Source organism: Pantherophis guttatus, chromosome 11 (assembly GCF_059756535.1).
Source record: "Pantherophis guttatus breed Tessera chromosome 11, ASM5975653v1, whole genome shotgun sequence".
NCBI classification, from domain to species: domain Eukaryota; kingdom Metazoa; phylum Chordata; class Lepidosauria; order Squamata; family Colubridae; genus Pantherophis; species Pantherophis guttatus.
Genome location: NC_142073.1, coordinates 21,666,867 through 21,690,717, shown reverse-complemented (window position 1 = coordinate 21,690,717; position 23,851 = coordinate 21,666,867). Strand labels below are relative to the sequence as shown.

Genomic DNA, 23,851 nt, shown 5'->3' with positions numbered 1-23,851 from the left:
TCTGACTCCATCATCAAACTCATTGGATGCAACATGCAAACCTCTGTACCAATTCCATCTTTACCCTATCTCAGCGCTTGGAAGGAAAACCTGTTGTGGTCCGCCAGCAGCTTGCAGTGCTGGCAGATGAGTCGGACAGTGAGGAGGCTGGGGAGGAAGATGGGCCAGTCCTGGAGTCTGGGGAAGGCTCGGACGAGCGCTCTGCGTTGAAGGCAGAGATGGGGCCAGGGACATCTGGGAGTTATGCACGGACTCCAAAGCCTCCAGAGTCGGACATCAGAGAGGCAGAGGAATAGGAGGAGCCTGTTCCTAGTGCGTGCATGCGCAGGCAAGAAGAGTTAAAACAAAAGGGACGACTCAGGAGTAAGGCCTGGAGATGATTGGCCCCTCCCATAAGGCTTAAAAGAGGAGCAAAGGCACGTGGGCCCTTTGCAGGAAAGCAACGTTGTTAATTCTGTTCCCAGTCGGCATCGCTGTTTGATTCTGGACTCCGTGTGGCTTTGCCTTAGTAGGTCTTTGGGAGCGTGTCGAGGGAGATAAAGGTTGGTGATTATCCCGAAGGACTTCTCCTGAAGGACTTTTTGCAACTAATTGGGACTCAGCTGTGAATGAACGTAATTCACAGCTGTTGCAATAAAAGAGGTTTTTGGGACGACTCGTGTGTTTTAATGACTCAGGAAGCCTAGATCGCAACAAACTCAAGGGCCTGGTGGCTCAGCAGACTGATAGCATTGTGATTAACACCAGCTGTCTGCAATTACTGTAAGTTTGAATCTCACCAGGCTTAAGGTTGACTCAACCTTCCATCCTTTCAAAGGTAGGTAAAATGAGGACCCGGATTGTGGGGGCAATAAGCTGACTTTGTATAAATATACAAAAGGATGAAGGCTATTGCTTAGCGCATTGTAAGCCGCCCTGAGTCTCCGGAGAAGGGCGGCATATAAATCAAATTAAAAAAAAAAAACCTTTAACTTCTGAAAGGTTAAAAGCAGAATTTCTCAACTTTGGCAGCTTCAGGATGTATGGCCTTCAACTCCTAGAATTCCCCAGCCAACTAAGAATTCTGGGAGTTGAAATCCATACACCTTCAAGTTGCCAAGGTTGCAAAACACTAATTAAAAGACAGGGGCCTGCCAGATCTCAAGGGAAAGGGTGTTCCACAAAGCAGGCGTCTTTATCCTAGGCTTACTAGATGCGCAAAGCAAGCGATAGTGGTTTGCAAACCCCAACCCAGAGTTTAGCATGATACAAAATTCCAGTGAAGGTAGAAGAAGAGCAGGCAGTTAGGAAGAGGAGTTAAGCATGTTATCAGTTTAGAGTCATTATGTTGTCCAAGTCCAAGCCCTCTTGAATTCCATTGATCCTTGTCTGACGCTTATTTAGTATAGAATTTTAGTTGACTAGATTCTCGTGTATTCAGATTCAGATTAACAGAGTTGGAAGGGACCTTGTAGGTCATCTAGTCCAACCCCCCGCCCAAGCAGGACACCCTGCACCATTTCTGAAAGAGGGCAGTCCAGTCTCTTCTTGAAAGCCTCCAGTGATGAAGCGGCCACAACTTCCGAAGGCAGCTTCTGTTCCATGGGTTGATTGCTCTCACTGTCAGAAAATTCCTCCTTATTTCCAGGTTGAATCTCTCCTTGTTCAGTTTCCATATATTATTCCTTCCGGTGCCTTGGAAAGGAGCTTAATCCCCTCCTCTTTGTGGCAGCCCCTCAAATATTGGAAGATGCTCTCATGTCTCCCCTGGTCCTTCTCTTCACTAGACTAGCCATGCCCAGTTCCTGCAACCTTTCATCCTATGTTTTAGCCTCCAGTCCAGTGGTGGGTTGCTACCAGTTCACCCCGGATTGGGCAAACCGGTAGCGGTGTCAGCAGGAGGCTTTGCCCACCCGCCCGGATGTCTCTGCGCATGCGAATAAGCTTCTGTGCATGTGCAGAAGCGTCATGCGCAAACACAAGCGTGCACGCATCCACGAGCAAACTGGTAGCAACAGGATTTGTAACCCACTACTGCTCCAGTCCCCTAATCATCTCTGCATTTTTTCTAGAGTCTCAACAATTTTTTTATAGTGTGGTGTATAGGTTTAAGCAATAAATCTTTGAACTGCAACTTAATGTATGGTCCTGATCCTTCATACCTGATCTTAATCTCTAGAATATATAGTCTTGGCGTATTCAGGTCTTTTCCCGTATAAGATTGAGAATATCTTGGCAACGTTTCAACGAGGTCCCACTCGTCATCTTCAGGCTGGTGTCTTCAGCTTCGTGCTTGTGCGAGCAAAGCGTGATCGGAGATGCCATCTCTCTATAAATACTGGTGGGGAGGTGTGGAGCGCTGGCTTTGTTGTTGTAAGCGGGTTGGTTGGCTGTGTTGTTACATCTTGATTAGTAGATGGAGTTGATGTTTGCAGATTAGTTGGTTGTTTCGTAACATCCTGTGTGGGCAAGGTCTTAGCTGTGTGCCCATTAGCCTTTTGTGTTATAACGACCTGGGTAATGGATTGTGTGGTAGCATCCTCAGCTCTAGTGTTGTGACATCCTGAGTCCTGTGCTGCAACATCCTGGGTAGTTGGCTGTGTTGTAACATCCTGAGCTTTAGTGTTGTATATAAGAATATATAAGAATCTAGCCAACTAACAATCAGTTCTAAATTGGCACCAGATAAATGTCAATGGAATTCAAGAGGGGTTGGACTTCAATCATTTGTGGGAACGTAATGATTCTAAACTGATGACATGCTTAACTCCACTCCCCCACCCCACCCCCCCAGCTCTTGCCTGCTCTTCTCCTACATGGACTCAAAGAAAGCACGGTTAAGCAAAGCCAAACGTAAAACCCACCCCAGGTTGAGAATATGTCTCAATGGTGCTCTATCAGTCTCAATCCCCTCGTTACCTTATTGATCACTTTCTGATGCTGCAAATGGTTTTGCCGGAGACATAGAACTTCCTTCCACAAAACCTCGTTCTGCCTGAAAAGAGAAGAGTTGTCATGCTAACACAGCTGACGGTGGGCTCCTCAAGATCATCATCTAGAGACACGTTGGCGAACTTCTGGCACTCGTGCTGGAAGTGGCACGTAGAGCCATTTTTCTGGGCATGCGAGCTGTCGCCAAGCTCACCTGAAACTGCGCATGTTCATGCCACCCAGCTAGTGTTCAAGGCCTCTGGTGCACATGCACTCAATTCAGGGGACCCAGCTGGGCTTCAGAGCTCTCCTGCGCATGTGTGCGTTTGCGCATGCGCACGAGATGACTGGCGCACAATGCGTGCATGCATAGACAGCGTTTGCACATGTGCATTGCGTGCACAAGAGCTGTGTGCATATGGTGAGATTGTGCATGCAGTGACTGCTGGGGCGCATGTGCAAAAGCTGTGTGCATGCGCAAATGGTGCGGTTGCGCGGACAGCACATGGGGAGGAGCCACGCGTTACCGTGGATGGCATGTGGGCATGCGCAGCGCACAAAGCACATTCCTGTTCGGCAATCGGTAAGTAAAAGGTTCACCACCACTGATCTACAGCAGTGGTGAAATCTAACATTTGTTACTACCGGTTCTGTGGGCATGGCTTGGTGTGAAGGGTAATGTGACTGGGTGGGCATGGCCTTTTTTTTATTTTTACTTTTAAAACCATTTTTTCTACATTTGTAAAAAAATCTTTCAAAAGGCTCTGACGATCCCAGCTGAGCCGCGTGATCATCAGAGGCTTTTTTTTTTAAAGCATTTTTTCACCTGAAGAGGTTGTAGAAAAAATGCTTTTAAAAGTAAAAAAAAAAAGCCTCTGATGATTGTGCGGCTCAGCTGGGCATGGGGGTGGGGGGAGAGGGACAGGGATTTTTGCTATCGGTTCTCCGAACCACCCATCGCTACCGGATTGGGCGATCCAGTCTGAACCAGGAGCATTTCACCCCTGATCTAGAGGTTTGTATATTTCTATGCAACTGTGCTCAAACTGGGGGCTTAGATTAGTTCAGTTCAACTGCTATCATTCTTGGCTGCCAGAACATGGATTGGATAAGACTGCCTTAGTAGTGCAGGCTGAAATAATAATAATAATAATAATAATAATAATAATAATAATAATAATAATAATAATAATAGTAATAGTAATAATAGTAATAATAGTAATAATAGTAATAATAATAATAATAATAATAATAATAATAATAATAATAATAATAATAATAATAATAATAATAATTTTATTTCTATACCGCCCTTCTCCTGAAGGACTCAGGGCGGTGTACAGCCAATTTAAAAGCACAAGACACAACAATGATTAAAAATTAAAATAATTAAATAGATTTGGCCGGTTTAAAACCCCAAAAAAATTTAAAATATCCCAATTTAAAATTATTATATTGATAGCCCGGCCTGGCGGAACAACATGATATACATGATAAGGTGTGGCAGCTCTGTACAATTCAGTGAATAGGTAGGCATGGATCATTTATCGTCAGGTCTTACTTGGTTAATTTTAACTATGAATGGTTGTATACAAATACAGGTAGTCCTCAACGTACAACAGTTCATTCAGTGACCATTCAAAGTTACAATGGCACTGAAAAAGTGACTTACGACCGTTTTTTCACTCTTACAACCTTCGCAGCAAAATTCAGATACTTGGCAAACTTCATACTTACGACCGTTGCTGTGTCCCAGAGTCACGTGATCCCCTTTTGCGACCTTCTGACAAGCCAAATCAATGGGGGAAGCCAGATTCACTTAACAACCGGGTTACTGATTTATCAGCTGCAGTGATTCGCTTAACAACGGTGGCAAGAAAGGTCGTAAAATGAGGCAAATCTCACTTAACAAGTGTTTCATTTAGCAACAGAAAGTTTGGGCTCAATTGTGGTTCTAAATCAAGGACTACCTGCACAGCCGATTTGGAGAGGTTGTGGCCTACTGCAGGAGTCTCCAAATTTTAAGGCTTGTTGACTTCAACTTCCAGAATTCCTCAGCCATGAATTTTCAATGTTGAAGTCCACAAGTCTTAAAGTTGCCAAGTCTGGAGACTCCTGGCTTAGACAGTAGCACTTCCTGACACCAAATACCAAAAAATCACAGTCTCCATTCTCAGCCCAGGAATGAACTTCTATTTAGACCACTTCTGATGGCCTTTGGAGATGCTGCCCATGGTGGAGGCTGGGTGCAGTTCCCCAAGCTGATGTTTACATGCCGTGAAGTCCTGAGATAAATGCCACATTTGAAGGCCAGTGTTGTGGTCCACCAGCAGCTCATGGAGCTAGCAGCGGAGTCGAACAGTGAGGAGGCTGGGGAGGAAACTGGGCAAGTCCTGGAGTTAGGGGAAGGCCTGGATGAGGGCTCTGCGTCGGAGGCAGAGATGGGGCCAGGGCCATCTGGGAGCAATGCGCAGATTCCGAGCCTCCAGAAGCGGACAGCAGAGAGGCAGAGTGCACGCATGCGAAGAGCTGCCAGAAGGCAAGAACAGCTAAAACAAAAGGGACAACCTGGGAGTAAGGCCAGGAGATTATTGGCCCTTCCCAGAAGGCTTAAAACAGTAGCAACGGCTCTTGGGATCTTTGTAGGAAAGCAACGTTGCTACATTTGTTTCTTGTCGGCATCTCTTGTTTCTGAACTTTGTGGGGCTTTGCCAAGAAAAGCCTTTGGCAGGGTGCCAAAGAAGACAAAGGTTGGTGATAAGGCCGAAGGACTTTTTCTGAGGGACTTGTTTTGGAATTAATTTGGACTAAGCTGAGAATGAACTAATTCTCAGCTATTCTAATAAAATATGTTTGTTTATGACTGATGTTGTCTGGTAATAACTACTTGGGCCTAGGTCACAACAGCCAGGAGACGGGCTTACTGTTTCACATCCTGCACTTGACATTCCATCATCTCCTGCTGGTTCCTGAGGACTTGGATCTCGTACAAAAGCCTGCTGAGGTCTTCTTGGCGCATCTTGGTTTCTTCACTTTTCACCACAGACACCTGAAGGAACAAAGAGGAGGAAGAGAAGAGCAAGAAACAACAGTTTCCAAAAAAAGGGGGGGGGATGGGTCATCATATCTACAGCTAAGTTTGGTATCCTCTAAATTCTAGATCAGTGTTTCTCAACCTTGGAAGCTTGAAGATGGGTGGACTTCAACTCCCAGAATCCCCTAGCCAGCAGCGCTGGCTGGGGGATTCTGGGAGTTGAAGTCCACCCATCTTCAAGCTTCCAAGGTTGAGAAACACTGATCTAGATCATGTTCTGGCCTAGGCTTCCCCAGCAGCACGAAGCCGAGTCCTCATCCCAATAAACCCCTTTTATTAAATTTACAGTGAATGCCTCTCCAGCAAAGTCTTTCCTCTCCCCCAGTCTTTCAAGATAGTTCACCATTACCGACCTTTATCAGGCTTGGAGAGTGGCCAGACCGATATCTTTCAGACGCCGCAATACTTGGCAAAAATGCAGGAATGAACTAATTGTCTCCTGTAAACTCCACTCCCCTTTCGCCCCTCTTTTATTCCCTCTGGGAGGGGCCCTTCATCGTCCACCTGTGGCCTTACTCCCAAGTCGACCCTTGTTCTTTAGTTGTTCCCTTCATCTGGAAACTCTGTGCATGCGTACACTCGGAACAGGCTCCAGCTGTTCATCTACCTCACTGATGTCTGACTCTGAAGGCAGCTGATAACTGTCAGACGGCCCTGGCCCCCTCTCTGCCTCCGATGCAGAGCCCTCATCAGAGCCTTCCCCAGACTCCAGGATTGATCCATGTTCCTCCCCAACCTCCTCACTGTCCGAATCTGCTGCCAGTTCCTCTGGCCGCTGGCGGGCCGCAACAAGCTCCTACCTTCCTTTTGATCAGCTCCAAAAGATGTTCATGGCCTTGTAGGAAATAAAGATGTTGGAATTCCGTATCATCACGTTCAGGTTTCACAAGTCCGCCTTGTTCGATGTTCACCACTTTCCTAAACCCGTCTACATGCAACAGATAGAAGAAAGAGCGGAGTGGAGGTTACACCATGTTTCCCTCAACAACAGCGCAGTTTAGAGAGACAAATGTTCGGGATCATCTTTTTTTTTTTTTGTAAATATTTTTCATTATTTTTCAAACATAAGCATAAAATATAACTTTCAAGAGCAAAAACTCGATCCGGTCATAGATGGTTACCACGCTTACATTTCTTTGACAGACTCCATTCACAATTTCCCATTGCATCTTTAACAGGTAAAAGTTCAAAACATAAGGAGAATAAATTTTAACATAGATTTAACATCCTTATCTATATAAATCTATTACATCAATACAATTTTAATTTCATATTTACTTTAGCTCATTTGTGTCTAAGTATCAATCCTGCTTATATCTGGTTCTTCTCCACATTGTCTTTATCATCTCTTTTACCATCAGTTGCAAAATACTTTTTAACAATATTCTAATCTCTTATTCTAATTATTAACCACAATTTTATCACCTCAAAACTTAATTTCAAATTCAATACATCTCCATTTTTCTTACCATTTATACAAAATTCTAACTACATTTCTTAGACTCTTGACCCATTCCATCAAATCTTGATATCTTAAATTTTATCATTACTTTTACACAGAGGAGGAGGAGAGTTGGAGGAGATATGCTGGAAATCAGCCAACATAAAATGCTGGAAATCAGCCAAGCAATAGGAGGAGAGTTGGAGGAGATATGCTGGAAATAAGCCAACATAAAATGCTGGAAATCAGCCAATAATGGTGGGAGGCTCAGAGGAGAATATGCTGGAAATTAGCCAAACACAACATGCTGGAAATTAGCCAAATAATAGAAGGAGGTATGGAGGAGAACATGCTAGCAATTAGTTTAAATAAAATTTTAGGGATGAATCTGTGTAATTTGAAATGTGTAAAAGTAATGTTTGGGCTCATCTTGTTGGTTGTAAGTTGAGGACTGTATCTGTGCAAGAACTAAGCTACTTCCCTGTTGCAGCATGTGATAAGAGGGGAAGAATTACTGTATAGGAAATTATTTTCTGTCCTGTTGCAGAGTAAAATAACAGAGCAAGATTGGGCATCCATCGGTCTGGGATGTCTACGGAGATTCTCGGTCATCCAAGTCATGGATGTGTTTTGACCTAGGCTTCCTGATATAGTAAAAAGCACACCATTGGTCCCAAAAACCCTTTTTTTATTTTCATGGCTGTGAATTCCTTCCATTCACAGCAGGTGCTGAATCACCAAGAGTTTATAAATAGTCCAACAGAAGTCTGCTACAGTCCTTCGGATAACGCTGGTAAACACCCACCTTTATCTTGGCAAGGCCACACGGAAACACAGAGTCAAAAACGGAGCTTCAAAGTACAAACCGACACCATCCACAACGTTGCTTCCTGTAAAGGCCCACATGCCTTTGCTCTTCCTTTATGTCTTATGGGAGGGGCCAATCACCTGCAAGTTTTACTCCTGAGTCGTCCCTTTTGTTTTAACTGTTCTTGCCTTCTGGCAGCTCTGCGCATGTGTGCACTGGGAACAGGCTCCCCCTGGTCCTCTGCCTCTCTGATGTCTGACTCTGGAGACTCCGGAGTCCGCACATAACTCCCAGATGGCCCTGGCCCCATCTCTGCCTCCGAAGCAGACCCCTCGTCCGAGCCTTCCCCAGACTCCAGGACTGGCCCATGTTCCTCCCCAGCCTTCTTACTGTCCGACTCCGCTGCCAGCTCCACAGACTGCTGGAGGACCATGACAGGATGTCCCAAAGGTGCTTTTTCAAAAGGCAACTGGACTTTGCTTTTTCTCTTGAAGAAGTTTCGCTTCTCATCCAAGAAGCTTCTTCAGTTCTGATTGACTGGTGGAGAATGGGAAGATTTATGTATAGTCCTTGCGGTCATCTGGTCATTAGTAATCTTTCTGAGAGTTGTTGAGGCCATTTGGAGGTTTATCTGTGCCTTCGGGGTCACTTGAATAGTGCAAATAGCTATGGAACCAGAGTGGAGTGGAACAGAATGGAACGGAACGGAACAGAACAGAACAGAACAGAACAGAACAACAACTAAGATAGAATAACAGAGTTAGGTGTCAGCGTTTCAGCGCTGACATATGAAGGAGAGGAGAAGCTTGAACTTTTGCCTACTTAATTCCTTTAAAGATTCTGTTTCCTCGGAGATGGGAGGAGGGGGGACATTCCTGTGATCTGACGGAGATGGGATGAGGAGAGTGGCTTGGAAGATAGCCAATGAGACGCAGAGAATTGGGGATCGGAAAGGGAGGGCTTGGGGGGCAAAGGTCAGTGCTGACCGCAAAAGAGCCAGGGACAGATCACTATGTTCAATAAAGAGAAAATTTCCTCAAAGATCGGCAGTTTGGAAATTCATTTATTTTGAGATAGCATCGAAACCTGACAGTTAGGGACCTTGGAGGTCTTATAGTCCAACCCCCTGCTTAGGCAGGAAACCCTATAGCATTTCAGACAAATGGTTGTCCAATCTCTTCTTATAAACTTCCAGTGTTGGAGTACCTACAACTTCTGGAGGCAAGTTGTTCCACTGGTTAATTATTCTAACTGTCAGGAAATTTCTCCTTAGTTCTAGGTTGCGTCTCTCCTTAATTTCTATCTATTACTCCTTGTCCTGCCTTCAGGTGCTTTGGAGAATAGGTTGTTTCCCTCTTCTTTGTGGCAACTCAAATATTGGAAGACTGCTGTCATGCCACCCCTAGTCCTTCTTTTCATTAAACTAGACATACCCAGTTCCTGCAACCGTTCTTTATATGTTTTAGCCTCCAGTCCCCTAATCATCTTGGTTGTAAACAAGAGATAGGTGGGGTCATATCGGATTTTCCACCACCAATCAGAACTGAAGAGGCTTCTTGGATGAAAGTGAAACATCTTCAAGGAAAAACGAAGTCCAGTTGCCTTTGGAAAAAACACCTTTGGGATGATTTGGCTGGGATGATATAAGGACTCCTGCCTTAGGATTCTGATTCTAAGATTTGAAGATGTCAATTTTCATTGCAGCATGATTCCAAAAACCACAACAGGATAAATGCCCACAATCCAGTATTTTCAAGGGACAGGAAAATCCGACATTTGTCAAAATCCAAGCATTGTACAGGTAATTCTCAACGTACGACCCCAGTTGAGCCAAAAACTCATGTTGCTAAATAAGACATTGTGAGTTTTGCCCCAATTTACGACTTTTCTTGCCGCATTTGTTAAGCGAATCACTGCAGTTGTTAAACCAGTAACACAGTTGTTAAGTGAATCTGGCTTCCCCCATTGATTTTATTTGTCAGAAAGTTGCAAAAGGGGATCACGTGACCCCGGGACACTGCGACCGTCATAAGTATGAACCAGTTGCCAAGCATCTGAATTTTGATAACGTGACCAAAGGGATAATGCAACGGTTGTAAGTGTGAAAAACGGTCATGAGTCACTTTTTTCAGTGACGGTCACTAAATGTTGTACGCACTGTTGTAAGGCGAGGACCACCTGTAATCGGTCTACTTAAAGAAAACAAGCATCCCTCAAATCCAGACTGACCTCAAGGGACGTGGTAGACTTAGACTCAATTCGTGTCATTATTATTATTTGTTAAATTTATTTGCCAACTATTTCGCCCCGGGAGCTACTCTCGGCAGCTGTGGTCCACTGGCAGCCTGCGGAGCTGGCAGCGGAGTCGGACAGTGAGGAGGCTGGGGAGGACCATGGGCCAGTCCTGGAGTTTGGGGAAGGCCCAGACGAGGGCTCTGCGTTGGAGGCAGAGATGGGGCCAGGGCCATCTGGGAGCAATGCACGGACTCCGGAGCCTCCAGAGGCGGATAGCAGAGAGGCAGAGGAACAGGAGGAGCCTGTTCCTAGTGCACGCATGCGAAGAGCTGCCAGAAGGCAAGAGCAGCTAAAGCAAAAAGGACGACTTGGGAGTAAGGCCAGGAGATGATTGACCCCTCCCTTTAAGAAGGCTTAAAAGAGCAGCAATGGCTCTTAGGATCTTTGTAGGAAAGCAAAATTGCTACATTTTGTTTCTTGTTGGCTTCTCTGGCTTCTGAACTTTTGCCAAGAAAAGCCTTTGGCAGGGTGCCAAATAAGACAAAGGTTGGTGATAAGGCCGAAGGACTGTTTATGAAGGATTTGTTTTGGACTAAACTGAGAATGAAGTAATTCTCAACTGTTCTAATAAAATAAGTTTGTTTAGGACTGATTGTGTCTGGTCATAACTACTTGGGCCTAGGTCACAACAGCAGCTCACAATAATAAAAAGGAAGAAATATAAAAAATAAACCGAAGTGAAACACTAGAATGATAAAATCAACAATAAACAATGACAAAGAAATAGTGCATCAATCTGATCACCAAAAGGATGGATGGGTGGAGAGCAGAGACCAAGTCGGGGAAGGTGAAATTATTGTTTTCTTGTCTGTAACACGAACGTTGAATGGCACTGCCACCAACCAAGTTATTTTTTTTTCAATTTCTTAATCCAGTTTCTCAGAGGAGGGCTTCACATAATTTAACAACCGGTTCGCCCCAGCACTAAAGATGTGTGCGGGCACTTCCTTCACTCGTGCGCGTGCCTTCCAGGCATGTGTGTAGCCTTCTGCGCATGGGCTTTGTTAGCACATGTGCTTGCACGTATGTACATGGCTTTACCTTGACTGTGCCTTGCGCACAGTCACTCACGCCCTCGTCACCTCCCGTCTGGACTACTGTAATGCTCTCTACATGGGGCTCCCCTTGAAGAGCACTCGGAGGCTCCAACTGGTCCAGAATGCGGCTGCACGGGTGGTTATGGGCGCACCTCGTTACGCCCATGTAACACCTCTCCTGCGCGAGCTGCACTGGCTCCCAATGGTCTTCCGAATGCAATTCAAGGTGTTGGTTACCACCTTTAAAGCGCTCCATGGCATAGGACCAGGATATCTACGGGACCGCCTTCTGCCACCAACAGCCTCCCACCGACCAGTTCGCTCCCACAGAGAGGGACTCCTCAGGGTGCAGTTGGCCAAGTTATGTCGGCTGGTGACACCCAGGACAGCCTTCTCTGTCGGAGCTCCTGCCCTTTGGAATGAATTGCCCCCGGATATTCATAACATCTCTGATCTCCGGGTCTTTCGCTGTGCCCTCAAGACCCTACTGTTCCGACAGGCGGGGCTGTCTAATTGAATGATTTTAAATTGGGTTTTAACTTTGGGTTTTAAAATTCGGCCAAAACTATTTAATGATTTTAATTAATTTTAACTATGATATTGTATATTTATGTTTTAATTTTGGCTGTACACCGCCCCGAGTCCTTCGGGAGGAGGGCGGTATATAAATAAATTATTATTATTATTATTATTATTATTATTATTATTATTATTATTATTATTATTATTACTACTACTACTACTACTACTTACTACTACTACTACTACTACTATTTAAAAACACAGCTAAATAGGATGGCATAGCGCTCGGTTCACCAGAACTGGTACGAACCGGCTGGATCCCACCCCTGCAGTTTTTGCTTCTAGGATTCCCTGGTAGTCTCTTATTAAATTACTAGCCAAATCTAATTCTATCAAATTTTCGAGAGCTGTCAACATGAATTCATGGCTGGCTTTTACATCAGTGACCACTGTAGCATCCCCATGGTCACATGATCAAAATTCAGATCCTTGCAGCATCCTTGCAGTGACATTATCAAAATTCAAATGCTTGGCAACTGACTTGTACTTATGACGGTTGCAGTGTCCCGGGGTCATGTGATCCTCGTTTGTGACCTTCAGACAAGCAAAATCCATGGGGAAGCCAGGTTCACTTAACAACCATGTGACTCACTTAACAACTGCAGGGAATCGTTTGACAACTCTGGCAAGAAATGTCGTTAAAATGGGGAAAAATTCACTTAACAACTGTCTGGCTTAGCTATGGAAATTTGGGCTCAATTGTGGTCATAAATCCAGGACTATCTGTATTGAAAAAATAAAGAGAACCTTCTGTGGCTAAGCACATGCAATTATAGGAACTTTATTTATAATTTTATAAAGTTTTTATAAAATTTTATGTATAATTTTAGATACGTTTTGGAAGACAATTTTCTTTTTGCTTCTAAACTGCCAAGAAGTTTATAATATAAATTACCATAATATAAATAACAATAATAATAGCCCTATCGATTAATATATAATAGCCCTTACAAAAGACACTGTATTTTCTATTCTGTATAGTTTTATTTTATTCTTATTTATTTATTAAATTTGTATGCCCTCCGTTTAACAATTGAGCAGTTTATCCTTTCAAGTTAACCCAAATACTGGATAAAATATCAGGGGATTCTGGGAGTTTAAGTTCCCAAGTTTGAAAAATATTGATTTGAATTATGCAAGACAGGGAATCCTCGACTTACAACCATCCATTTAATGACTATGCGAATTTATATTGGAATACATTGGGAAGGAAAAAGGAATTATTACCACTCCTCAGACCTATGGCCATCGCAGCACCTCCTGAAGTGATGTGATTGCCATTCAGGTGCAATTATTCCTTGCAATTCTAGCAAGCAAAACCAGGTTTGTTTAACAACCATGTGGTTTGTTGAACAACTGCAGTGATTTGCTTAACAACCGTGGGAAAAATGTAATAAAATCGGGCATTCCTGCCTTCTACTTTGGTCTTTTTTCTTGCATCATCAAACTGCAGACTTCAACTCAAAGCAAGCCAGCAGCTTGTCAGGGACACAGGTATTCCTCAACTTACAACTTAACATTCGTTTAGTAGCTAGGGATGAGGGGAGGGGTAGTACGGTAGCATTCAGAGGAGCCCCAAATCCCCACTTGAGTTTCCAGTGTCACTTACACATATTCAGCTGGCGGACGAAACTCGCCATGTTGTTGTGCTTGAAATATTTGGGCAGGACTTCCTTGGCAAACTGACTCTGGTCGAAAACATGGAAGCTGGTGCCATTCTGAAAGGAGAAATAAATTAAATAGAGCAAGACAGCATTAGACGCTCCTTCAAAAACCCTCTGTCTCCATCGATGGGAAAAAAATGTCAATTTTTTTTGGCAATAATATGGAAATGATTAACTTGTTGATTTCTTCAGGGTACCGATTTTACTTCCCTACGACCCTGGGAGAAAAAAAAACCCAAATCTAACCCTACTTAATTTTTAGAGGACTTAGTCAAGGTTGGTCAGATGCTAACCTTGCTTTAAAAGATCTCTGTAAGGCCATTTCTCATCCTTGGCAACTTTAAGATGAGATCATGCATTATCTCACTATGTCACGCCCCAAAATTATTTCCAAGAGTCTGGAGAAAATAAAGTCTTACACTTAGGTAAAAAAACCCAAAAGTACACATATAGACTGGGTGAACCGAGGCTTAATAGCAGAAACTGTGAGAGGGATCTTGGAGTGTTAGTGGACAACCAGTTAAATATGAGCCAGCAGTGTGAGGCGGCAGCCAAAAAAGCCAATGCAATCCTAAACTGCATTAACAGAGGGATACAATCAAGATCAAGGGAGCTACTGATACCACTCTACAAAGCCTTAGTAAGGCCACCCCTAGAATCCTGCATCCAGTTTTGGTCGCCACACTATAAAAAAGATGTTGAGACTCTAGAAAAAGTGCAGAGAAGAGAAACCAGGATGATTAGGGGTCTGGAGGCTAAAACATACGATGAACGGTTACAGGAAACGGTTGAGCATGGCTAGTCTAGTGAAGAGAAGGAGCAGGGGAGACAGGATAGCAGCGTTCCAATATTTGAGGGGCTACCACAGAGAGGAAGGGGATCAAGCTATTTTCCAAAGCACCCGAAGGCCGGACAAGGAATAATGGATGGAAACTGAAAAAGGAGAGATTCAACCTGGAAATGAGGAGAAATTTTCTGACAGTGAGAGCAATCAACCGATGGAATAGAAGTTGCCTTCAGAAGTTGTGGGAGCTTCATCACTGGAGGCTTTCAAGAAGAGACTGGACTGCCATCTGTCAGAAATGGTGTAGGGTCTCCTCTTGGGCAGGGAGTTGGACTAGATGACCTACAAGGTCCCTTCCCACTCTGTTAATCTGTAAGCCACTTTTCTCCAGATTCCCAAACTTTTAACTTCTTGGCATATACTCTTCAGACCTCATAAAATAGGGTAGTTTTAACTGATCTTTTTCTTGCACATCAAATAATATAGCTCAAAATATTTATGCAGGTGATGTAGAAACTACAATCATTCAAATCATCTTTGTATGCCCAGGAAAAAAAATTTTTTTCCAGGATTTTTTCTGATTCAAAGTTTTCTGGAAAAGCCATGTTTTCACCAGAGCTGGCATACAGGATGACAGTTCAGCAACTCTGAAAGCTGATAAATTCAAGCGGGATGACAAAGGTTTCCCCAGGCATGGCGGTTATCAGATTGGCCTGCTCGATCAACCCAAGGGCTGAGTCAGTCCGTCATTGTGTGTCAGAGAGTAGCCAGCACATTTGCGAAGCTCACAAGGACAGCCAGGAGGCCACGCCAACTGTGGCTCCCGGCCATTGATCATCTTTTATTGGAGATGACAGCCATCATAGTTGCATTCATTGATAACCTTGGCCCTTCTACAATCCATCTAAACCAGTGTTTGTCAACCTTGGAAGCTTGAAGATGGGTGGACTTCAACTCCCAGAATCCCCCAGCCAGCACTGCTGGCTGGGGGATTCTGGGAGTTGAAGTCCACCCATCTTCAAGCTTCCAAGGTTGACAAACACTGATCTAAAGGTTAGAATGATAGCAATAGAAATAGCACTTATTTTATTTATTTTTATTTTATTTTATTTTTTTCAAATTTCTATACCGTCCTTCTCCTTTCGGACTCAGGGCGGTGAACAGCCAAGTAAAACACGTTATATACAAAAGTTAAAATAGATTTAAAATAATTAAATAATTTGGCCCATAATTTAAAACATTACAATTTAAAACCAATTTCAAATTTTAAAAACCCATCATAAAATCAGGTATATAGGTAAAGAGGTATATAATAAATCTTAGATTTATATACCTCTTTACAGTTCTTTACAGCCCCCTTTAAGCGGTTTACAGAGTCAGCATATTTGCCCCCAACTATCTGGGTCCACATTTTACCAACCTCGGAAGGATGGAAGGTTGAGTCAACCTTGAGTCTTTGGTCAGGATCGAACTGCTGACAGTGGGCAGAATTATCCTGCAGTACTGCACTCTAGTAGGGATGTGGTGGCTCAGTGGCTAAGAGGCTGAGCTTGTCGATCGAAAGGTCGGCAGTTCGCCTGTACAGATCGTCCTTGATTTTACGACCACAACTGAGCCCAACATTTCTGTTGCTAAGCAAGACACTTAAGTGAGTTTTGGCCCATTTTGCAAGCTTTCTTGCCAGAGTTATTCCCATTCCTTTTATTATTATTATTATTATTATTATTATTATTATTATTATTATTATTATTATTATTGTTGTTGTTGTTGTTGTTGTTATTATTATTATTATATAAAATATATATTATAATTTATAATATAAAATACTTCATAATAAACTAATTATAATTTATAATATAAAAGTGTACAAAATAAAATATAAAATAATACAAAAATACAAAGAAAATAGTAGGGAAATAAAGGAGGGAAAAGGGAAGGGAAAAACGTAGGGAAAAATGGAAAAGAGAAAGGAAAGGCATTGACTTCCAACTGGTTTTACTTTTACATAGTAGTATAAACTAGCCTAAGAGGGACACGGTGGCTCAGTGGCTAAGACGCTGAGCTTGTCGATCGAAAGGCAGGCAGTTCGGCGGTTCAAAAACCTAGTGCCGCGTAACAGGGTGAGCTCCCATGCCTTGTCCCAGTTTCTGCCAACCTAGCAGTTCAAAAGCACGTAAAAAATGCAAGTAGAAAAATAGGGACCACCTATGGGAAGGTAACAGCGTTCTGTGCGTCTTTGGCTTTGAGTCATGCTGGCCACATGACTACGGAGACGTCTTCAGACAGCGCTGGCTTAGAAATGGAGATGAGCACCGCCCCTAGAGGTGGGAACGACTAGCGCCGTTTTTACCCTCCCCAGGCTCCTAGAAAGCCTCTGGAGCCTGGGGAGGACAAAAAACAGAACTTCCAGTCCCACCGAAAGTCGGGAAATGGGCCGTTTCTGGCCTCTGGAGGGCCTTGGGAGGGAGGCCGTTTTCGCCCTCCCCAGGCTCCAAGAAAGCCTCTGGAGCCTGGGGAGGGCAAAAAGCCTGCCTACCGGGCACACCGTGCCATCACGGAGGCACCCACAATTCTTTGTTCCAATCTCGAAGCCCCTTATTTGAGCGGGGGGGGGGAGGAGTTTTTGGAGAGTGCCAAGTGCAGTTCCCCAATTCAATTTTTGAACTTCATGAACCTCTGCCCTCCACATACCTGTGTGGTAAGTGATTGTCAAGAAGCATCTTGCCTCCCAGGTCAGATGTTTTGACAACAGGGAATTGAACGCTGTAGGTAATAACTGGGGCTCCAGGTGGCCTTTTTCCTCTTGGAGGGGTAGTCCCATAGGTGCTTCAGCTAGAACTGAAAAATCTTCTTGGATGAGAAGCAAAATGTTTTCAAAGAAAAAAACCAAGGAAGTCCAGTTGCCTTTTGGAAAGACACCTTTGGACCAACCATGACCTGGATGATTGAGAATCTCCATAGACACTTGAGACAGATGGCCTTTCCTCCACTTGAGTGGACACCAGGAGCTCTTGCCCAAATGGAAGAACCTGTGAAACCACAGGGTCAGGTAGTGTATTCCAGGCATTGACCACTCTGCTGCTGAAGTCATATTTTCTGCAATCAAGTTTGGAGCAGTTTACCTTGAGTTTGTATCTATTGCGTGCTTGGGTATTGTTGTGGTTGAAGTTGAAGTAGTCATTGACAGGTAGGACGTTGTAGCAGATAATTTTGTGTAATACGTTTAGGTCAGACTGAAGGCGGCGTATTTCTAAATTGTCCAAGCCCAAAATTTCAAGCCTGGTGGCATAAGGTATTTTATTGCAGGTAGAGGAATGGAGGACTCTTCTCGTGAAATATTTCTGGATTCGCTCAATCGTATTAATGTCCGATATGCAGTGCGGGTTCCAGGCAGGCCAGCTGTATTCGAGAATTGGTCTAGCAAAGGTTTTGTATGCCCTAGTTAGCAGTACAGTATTACCGGAGAAGAAGCTTCGCAAGATTAGGTTAACAAATCTTAATGCCTTTTTGGCAATGTTGTTACAGTGAGCTCTGGCCTTAGGACCACAGTTGTAACTAGAATTTCCACTGGCAAGTTTTTTTTTTTATATATATGCCGCCCTTCTCCGGAGACTCAGGGCGGCTTACAAGGCCTTAAGCAAAAGCCTTCATACTTTTGTATATTTTATACAAAGTCAGCTTATTGCCCCCACAAACCGGGTCCTCATTTTACCTACCTTAGAAAGGATGGAAGGCTGAGTCAACCTTGAGTCTTGCGAGATTTGAATTTACTTTAATTGCAGACAGCTGGTGTTAAATTACAGTGCCTTTGTCTGCAGAGCTATCCAGGCTCTGGATGTTAAAGTGAATGTTAAATGAGCTATGCCTGATTTTATGTTTTTTTTCCCCACGGTTGTTAAGCGAATCATTCCAGTTGTTAAGCGAATTATGCCCTGACGAGCAAATTTGGCTTCTGCCAATGGAGATTACTTGTTAGAAACTGGTTGGGAAGGTTGCAGATTAGGTGACCCTGGGATACTGCCAAGCACCCAAATTTTGATCACCTGATTGCAGGAACGCCACAATGGTTGTAAGTGTGAGGTTCCGTCGTAAATAACTTTTTTCAGTGCCATTCTAACTTCAAATGATGGCTAAATGAATGGTTGTAGGTCAAAGGCTACAGGTACTGTTAGATATGTGGACTTCGGGCAGTGGTGGGATTCAGCCAGTTCGGACCGGTTAGGGGGAAACAGATGTTAATTTTAATCTGGTTCGCTGAACCGGTAGTTGCAAGGACTGGCTCACCCCCCCCACCCCGCCCCTCCCAGGAGTCTCCACATGGCCCGTTTTGGATGCCAGGTAAGTGCAGGGCCCACGTGGAGGCTCTGGGAGGGTGAAAAACGGGCCTACTGGAAGTCCGGAAATGGGCCCATTTCCGGCTTTCGGAGGGCCTCTGGAGCCTATGGGAGCCCGTTTTCGCCTTCCCAGTGGCTCAAGGAAAGCCTCCGGAGCCTGGGGAGGGCAAACCCCCCCACCACTACCATGGTGCAGGAAGCTGACTAGGCCACATCCTCATGGCCACACCCACCCAGCAACCGGGCAGAGAACTGGTTGCTAAAATTTTTCAATCCCACCCCTGACTTTGGGTTCCCAGAAATTTCAGACTTAATCATGCTGGTTGGGGAATTCTGGGCATTAAAACCTACGCATAAGGAAGACAGCTTGTTAAGGAAGGCTGGCTAAAAATGTCATGGGATTCCTTGATTGAGTAAGCAGACACCTGATCTCTGAAACTCAGCAGGCCAGGTATGTAGATTTGGTAAACCAGATTTTTCTCCACTGACCAGCATGTTTTCCATTTTCTTCATCATCATCCATTTAACAACCCCATAATCCCTTGCGGGATGGAGTCTGAATGGAGCTAGCAGAATGTTTTAATGGCCAGATGCTCTTCCTGTCACCGATGCGGAGTTTTATTCAGCAGATATATTCTTCATTGTGCCCAGAGAGAGAAATATCAGCCTCTACCTAGGATCAAACTCACAACCTCCTGATTGTGAGGCGAGACCTCCACCTCTAGGCCATCGTACTACATTCCATTTTCTTCATGCTTTTCTATCTATTTGATTTTCCCATTTTAATTTTGTGTTTACACACTAATAGCTTAAAGATCCTTCCTTTATTGGATAAGCAGAAATAAAATGTCTTCAAACACACAAAGAGCAGTATATTTGTCCCATTTCAAGAGGCAACTGGACTTTCTGGGGGGTTTTTGTGACGATGTTTCGCTTCTCATCCCAGAAGCTTCTTCTTCTTCTTCAGACCTGAAGAAGCTTCTTGGATGAGAAGCAAAATGTCTTCAAGAAAAAAACCAAGAAAGTCCAGTGGCCTCTTGAAGAAGCACCTTTGGGACAACCATGACCTGGATGGCTGAGAAGGAGCCTTGGTGGAGCAGCGGACTAAAGTGCTGTTAAAGTAGCACTTAGCTGCCAGCTGCCTGCAATTACTGCGAGTTCAAATCTCACCAGGCTCAAGGTTGACTCAGCCTTCCATACTTCCGAGGTAGGTAAAATGAGGACCCGGATTGTGGGGGCAAGAAGCTGACTTTGTATAAAAAAGAACACCGCTTAGGGGGGGCCGAAAGTCCTACTAAGCAGGTATGTACAAAAGTATGAAGGCTATTGCTTAACGCATTGTAAGCCGCCCTGAGTTTCCGGAGAAGGGCAGCATATAAATCGAACCAATAAATAAATAAATAAATAAATATTTGTATTTACATAATATACAGAGTGTGATATGAGTACATAACATTCAAGGTGTGATATGGTTCGAGAGTTATAATTCTAGTTTATGGGCAGCAAAATCCATTATTCATCCTAAAAGACGCTTAGGGAAGCCTGCCATCTGGACTGGCAGCTGAACAGTACATAAGCTTTTTTTTTTTTTTTAAACTACCTTATACATGCAAATCATCCAGGTGTTTTCCATAGGTTTATGGCATACCCTTCTCATCTAGCATTTTGTAAGGCTGCAAAAATCCACTGTATTTGTAAACCGGGATTGAAATGCCTCTGATTACACCTGGAGCTCTTCAATTAATTGCATCTCTTATTATTTTAAAGGGACGCAGTGGCGCAGTGGCTAAGACGCTGAGCTTGTCGATCGAAAGGTTGGCAGTTCAGCGGTTCTAATCCCTAGCGCCGCGTAACGGGGTGAGCTCCCGTTCCTTGTCCCAGCTTCTGCCAACCTAGCAGTTTGAAAGCACGTAAAAAATACAAGTAGAAAAATAGGGACCACCTTTGGTGGGAAGGGAACAGCGTTCCGTGTGCTTTTGGCATTGTCATGCCAGTCACATGACCACGGAGACGTCTTCGGACAGTGCTGGCTCTTTGGCTTTGAAACGGAGTTGAGCACCGCCCCCTGGAGTCGGGAACGACTAGCCTGTATGTGCAAAGGGAACCTTTATTATTTTTATTTGCATTTTTTTTCTTCTCCTGGATGTCATCTAGAGTTTACAAACTGGGGCAAGTTATATAAACTGTGAAACCAATACAGAATAATTAATTTGTGGCTTCTGGGTAAGCTATTCTCTTTTACGCTGTTCTTACCAGTGGGTTTATATAGGCACATGTCTGACTAATGCACTGGGATGTTCCTCTAAAAAGGAGGACCCAGGACAAAGGACTCAAATTAGGAAGGACATTTTCAATGAAATACAAGGAGAAAATTTTAAAGTATCAACTGTTCAGCAGTGAAAAGTATTAGACTTTACATGAGCTATTTTAAAACAGACGTTAAGAGAGTTGGCTACAAAGAATGGATTTATTTTGCAATGACAAAGACGATGGACCTGAACAGAAAAAGCAACCTAACCACATGTACCAATTGTCCCATCAAAGTCTCTCCTAATTTCTCTCTCTCTCTCAGCCATCATCTATCCATCTATCATCCTCTGTCTATATTTATCATCTATCAATCATCTAGGCTAGCTATCATCTATCCATCTATCATTATTTATCTCTATAGCTATCATCTATCAGCATCTATTATCTATCATCAATCTATACATTACCTATCATCTATATTATCTATCATCTCTATATACTCTGTCTCTCTCCCTATCTCTATCTATCTATACTTATCCATCTGCAGTATATCTATCTCTGCATCTATCTCTGCATCTATCTGCATCTATCTCTGTATCTCTGTAACTACCTACCTACCTACCTACCAGTATCTATCTATGTATCTATCTATCTACCTACCAGTATCTATCTATGTCAGGGTGGATAAAAATCAATGATTTTTTAAAAAAAATAAAAAAAAATCAGATTTTTTTGATTTAAATCGGATTTTTTTTATTTAAATCGGATTTTTTTTTTATTTTTATTGAATTTATTTTAATAAAAAACTTTTGGGGTAAAAATATATCGTAAGATAGTTTTCTATTTAAGATGCATAAATAATTCAGTTTATTCAGCATGAAATGGAGCTTAGTTATGTAGCATGAGGCTGTATATTCTGCAACACTGGGACTATCGGTGAGTCAACAGTGGGTCAAAGGAGTAGCAGGGATGACAGTGGCTCTTTAAAAATTATGATTTAAATCGAGTTGATTTAAATCAAGCCTTTTTACTAGTGATTTAAATCATGATTTAAATTGTGATTTAAATCAACTCGATTTAAATCAAATCCACCCTGATCTATGTATCTCTATATCTCTCTATCTACCTACCTACCAGTATCTATCTATGTACCTCTGTATCTACCTACCTATCTACCAGTATCTATGTATCTACCTACCTACCTACCTAATATCTACCTACCTACCTACCTAATATCTACCTACCTACCTACCTACCTACCTACCTACCAGTATCTATCTACCTACCGGTATCTATCTATCTATCTATCTATCTATCTATCTATCTATCTATCTATCTATCTATCTATCTATCTATCTATCTATCTATCTAATCTTTCTATCTATCTATCCTGTTTCCCCCAAAATAAGGCATCCCCTGATAATAAGCCCAATCGGGCTTTTGAGCACATGGCAATACGGCCAAGCGCTTATTTCAGGGTTCAAAAAAATATAAGACAGGGTCTTATTTTCAGGGAAACACGGTATCTATCTATCCATCCATCCATCCACCTATCATCTATCTATCATCTATCTATCTATCTATCTATCTATCTATCTATCTATCTATCTATCTATCTATCTATCTCTGAAACATGGCATGCAGTACAATCCTTTAGCGTATCTGTCTGCAATCATGTTTTCATGGATCACAATAATTTTCTGAAGTAGAGATCAATAGATGGAGGGAATAAGAGGAACATAAATTTCATCTATTTGCCTTCCACTAAATGAGGCTTTTTGTGATCTGGTGAGTCCATCACAAGAGCTACTTTGAGACCTCGAGACCTTCTTTCAAAATTAGTATGCTTATCACCTTTGTCATTATTGCCATGACTGATATAACCACCCCTGTTACAGTCATCCACTCAGAATCAAAGATCTTGGGGGGGGGAACTACAAAATAATTTAGACTTCAGCCCCAGCCCAAAAGGTTTGTCAACCTCTTAAGGACCAGACCTTCCTTGGAACTCAACAGGACAAGTGGACTGGAATTGTTCAGAGTAAACCAAGATAGCTATGATCATTCAGACAGAGTGAAGAAACACACAAACCGAGATGCATAGGCAGTCCTAAAAACACTTCATGTTGAATTCCTGCCAACTGCTTTGACAGGAATGGACTATCAGACCATAGAGTTGGAAGGGACCTTGGAGGTCTTCTAGTCCAGCCTCCTGTTCAAGCAGAAGACTCTATACAATTTCAGACCAATTGTTGTCCAGTCTCTTCTTAAAAGCCTCCAGTGATGGACCGTGCATAACTTTTCAAGGCAAGTCGTCCCACTGATTAATTGTTCTGTTAGGAAGTTTCTCCTTAGTTCTAGGTTGCTTCTCTCCTTGATTAGTTTCCATCCATTGTTTCTTTGTCCTGCCTTCTGGTGCTTTGGAAAATAAATTGACCCCCTCTTCTTTGTGGCAGCCCCTCCAATATTGGAACACTGCAATCCTGTCACCCCTAGTCCTTCTTTCCATTAAACTACTAGACATACCCAATTCCCGCAATTGTTCTTCATAGGTTTTAGCCTCCTAATCCTCTTTGTGGCTCTTTTCTGCACTCTTTCCAGAATCTCAACATCTTTTTTTCTTTTCTTTTTTTTTAATAATTGCGTTGAGCA

General features: G+C 43.1%; 1 protein-coding gene across 2 annotated transcripts in view; it reads right to left on the bottom strand.

The window, feature by feature from the left end:
- The window catches only part of HSF4 (heat shock transcription factor 4), a 47,909-nt gene that overhangs the window by 23,615 nt on the left and 443 nt on the right, over positions 1-23,851 (bottom strand). For both annotated transcript variants that reach the window (XM_060695080.2, XM_087877000.1), the window contains exons 2-5: positions 13,777-13,885; positions 6,805-6,932; positions 5,835-5,959; positions 2,899-2,974 (exon numbers count right to left, since the gene is read on the bottom strand). In XM_060695080.2, coding sequence (XP_060551063.2) covers positions 2,899-2,974; positions 5,835-5,959; positions 6,805-6,932; positions 13,777-13,885 — 438 coding nt within the window. The remainder of the gene's footprint in view (positions 1-2,898; positions 2,975-5,834; positions 5,960-6,804; positions 6,933-13,776; positions 13,886-23,851) is intronic.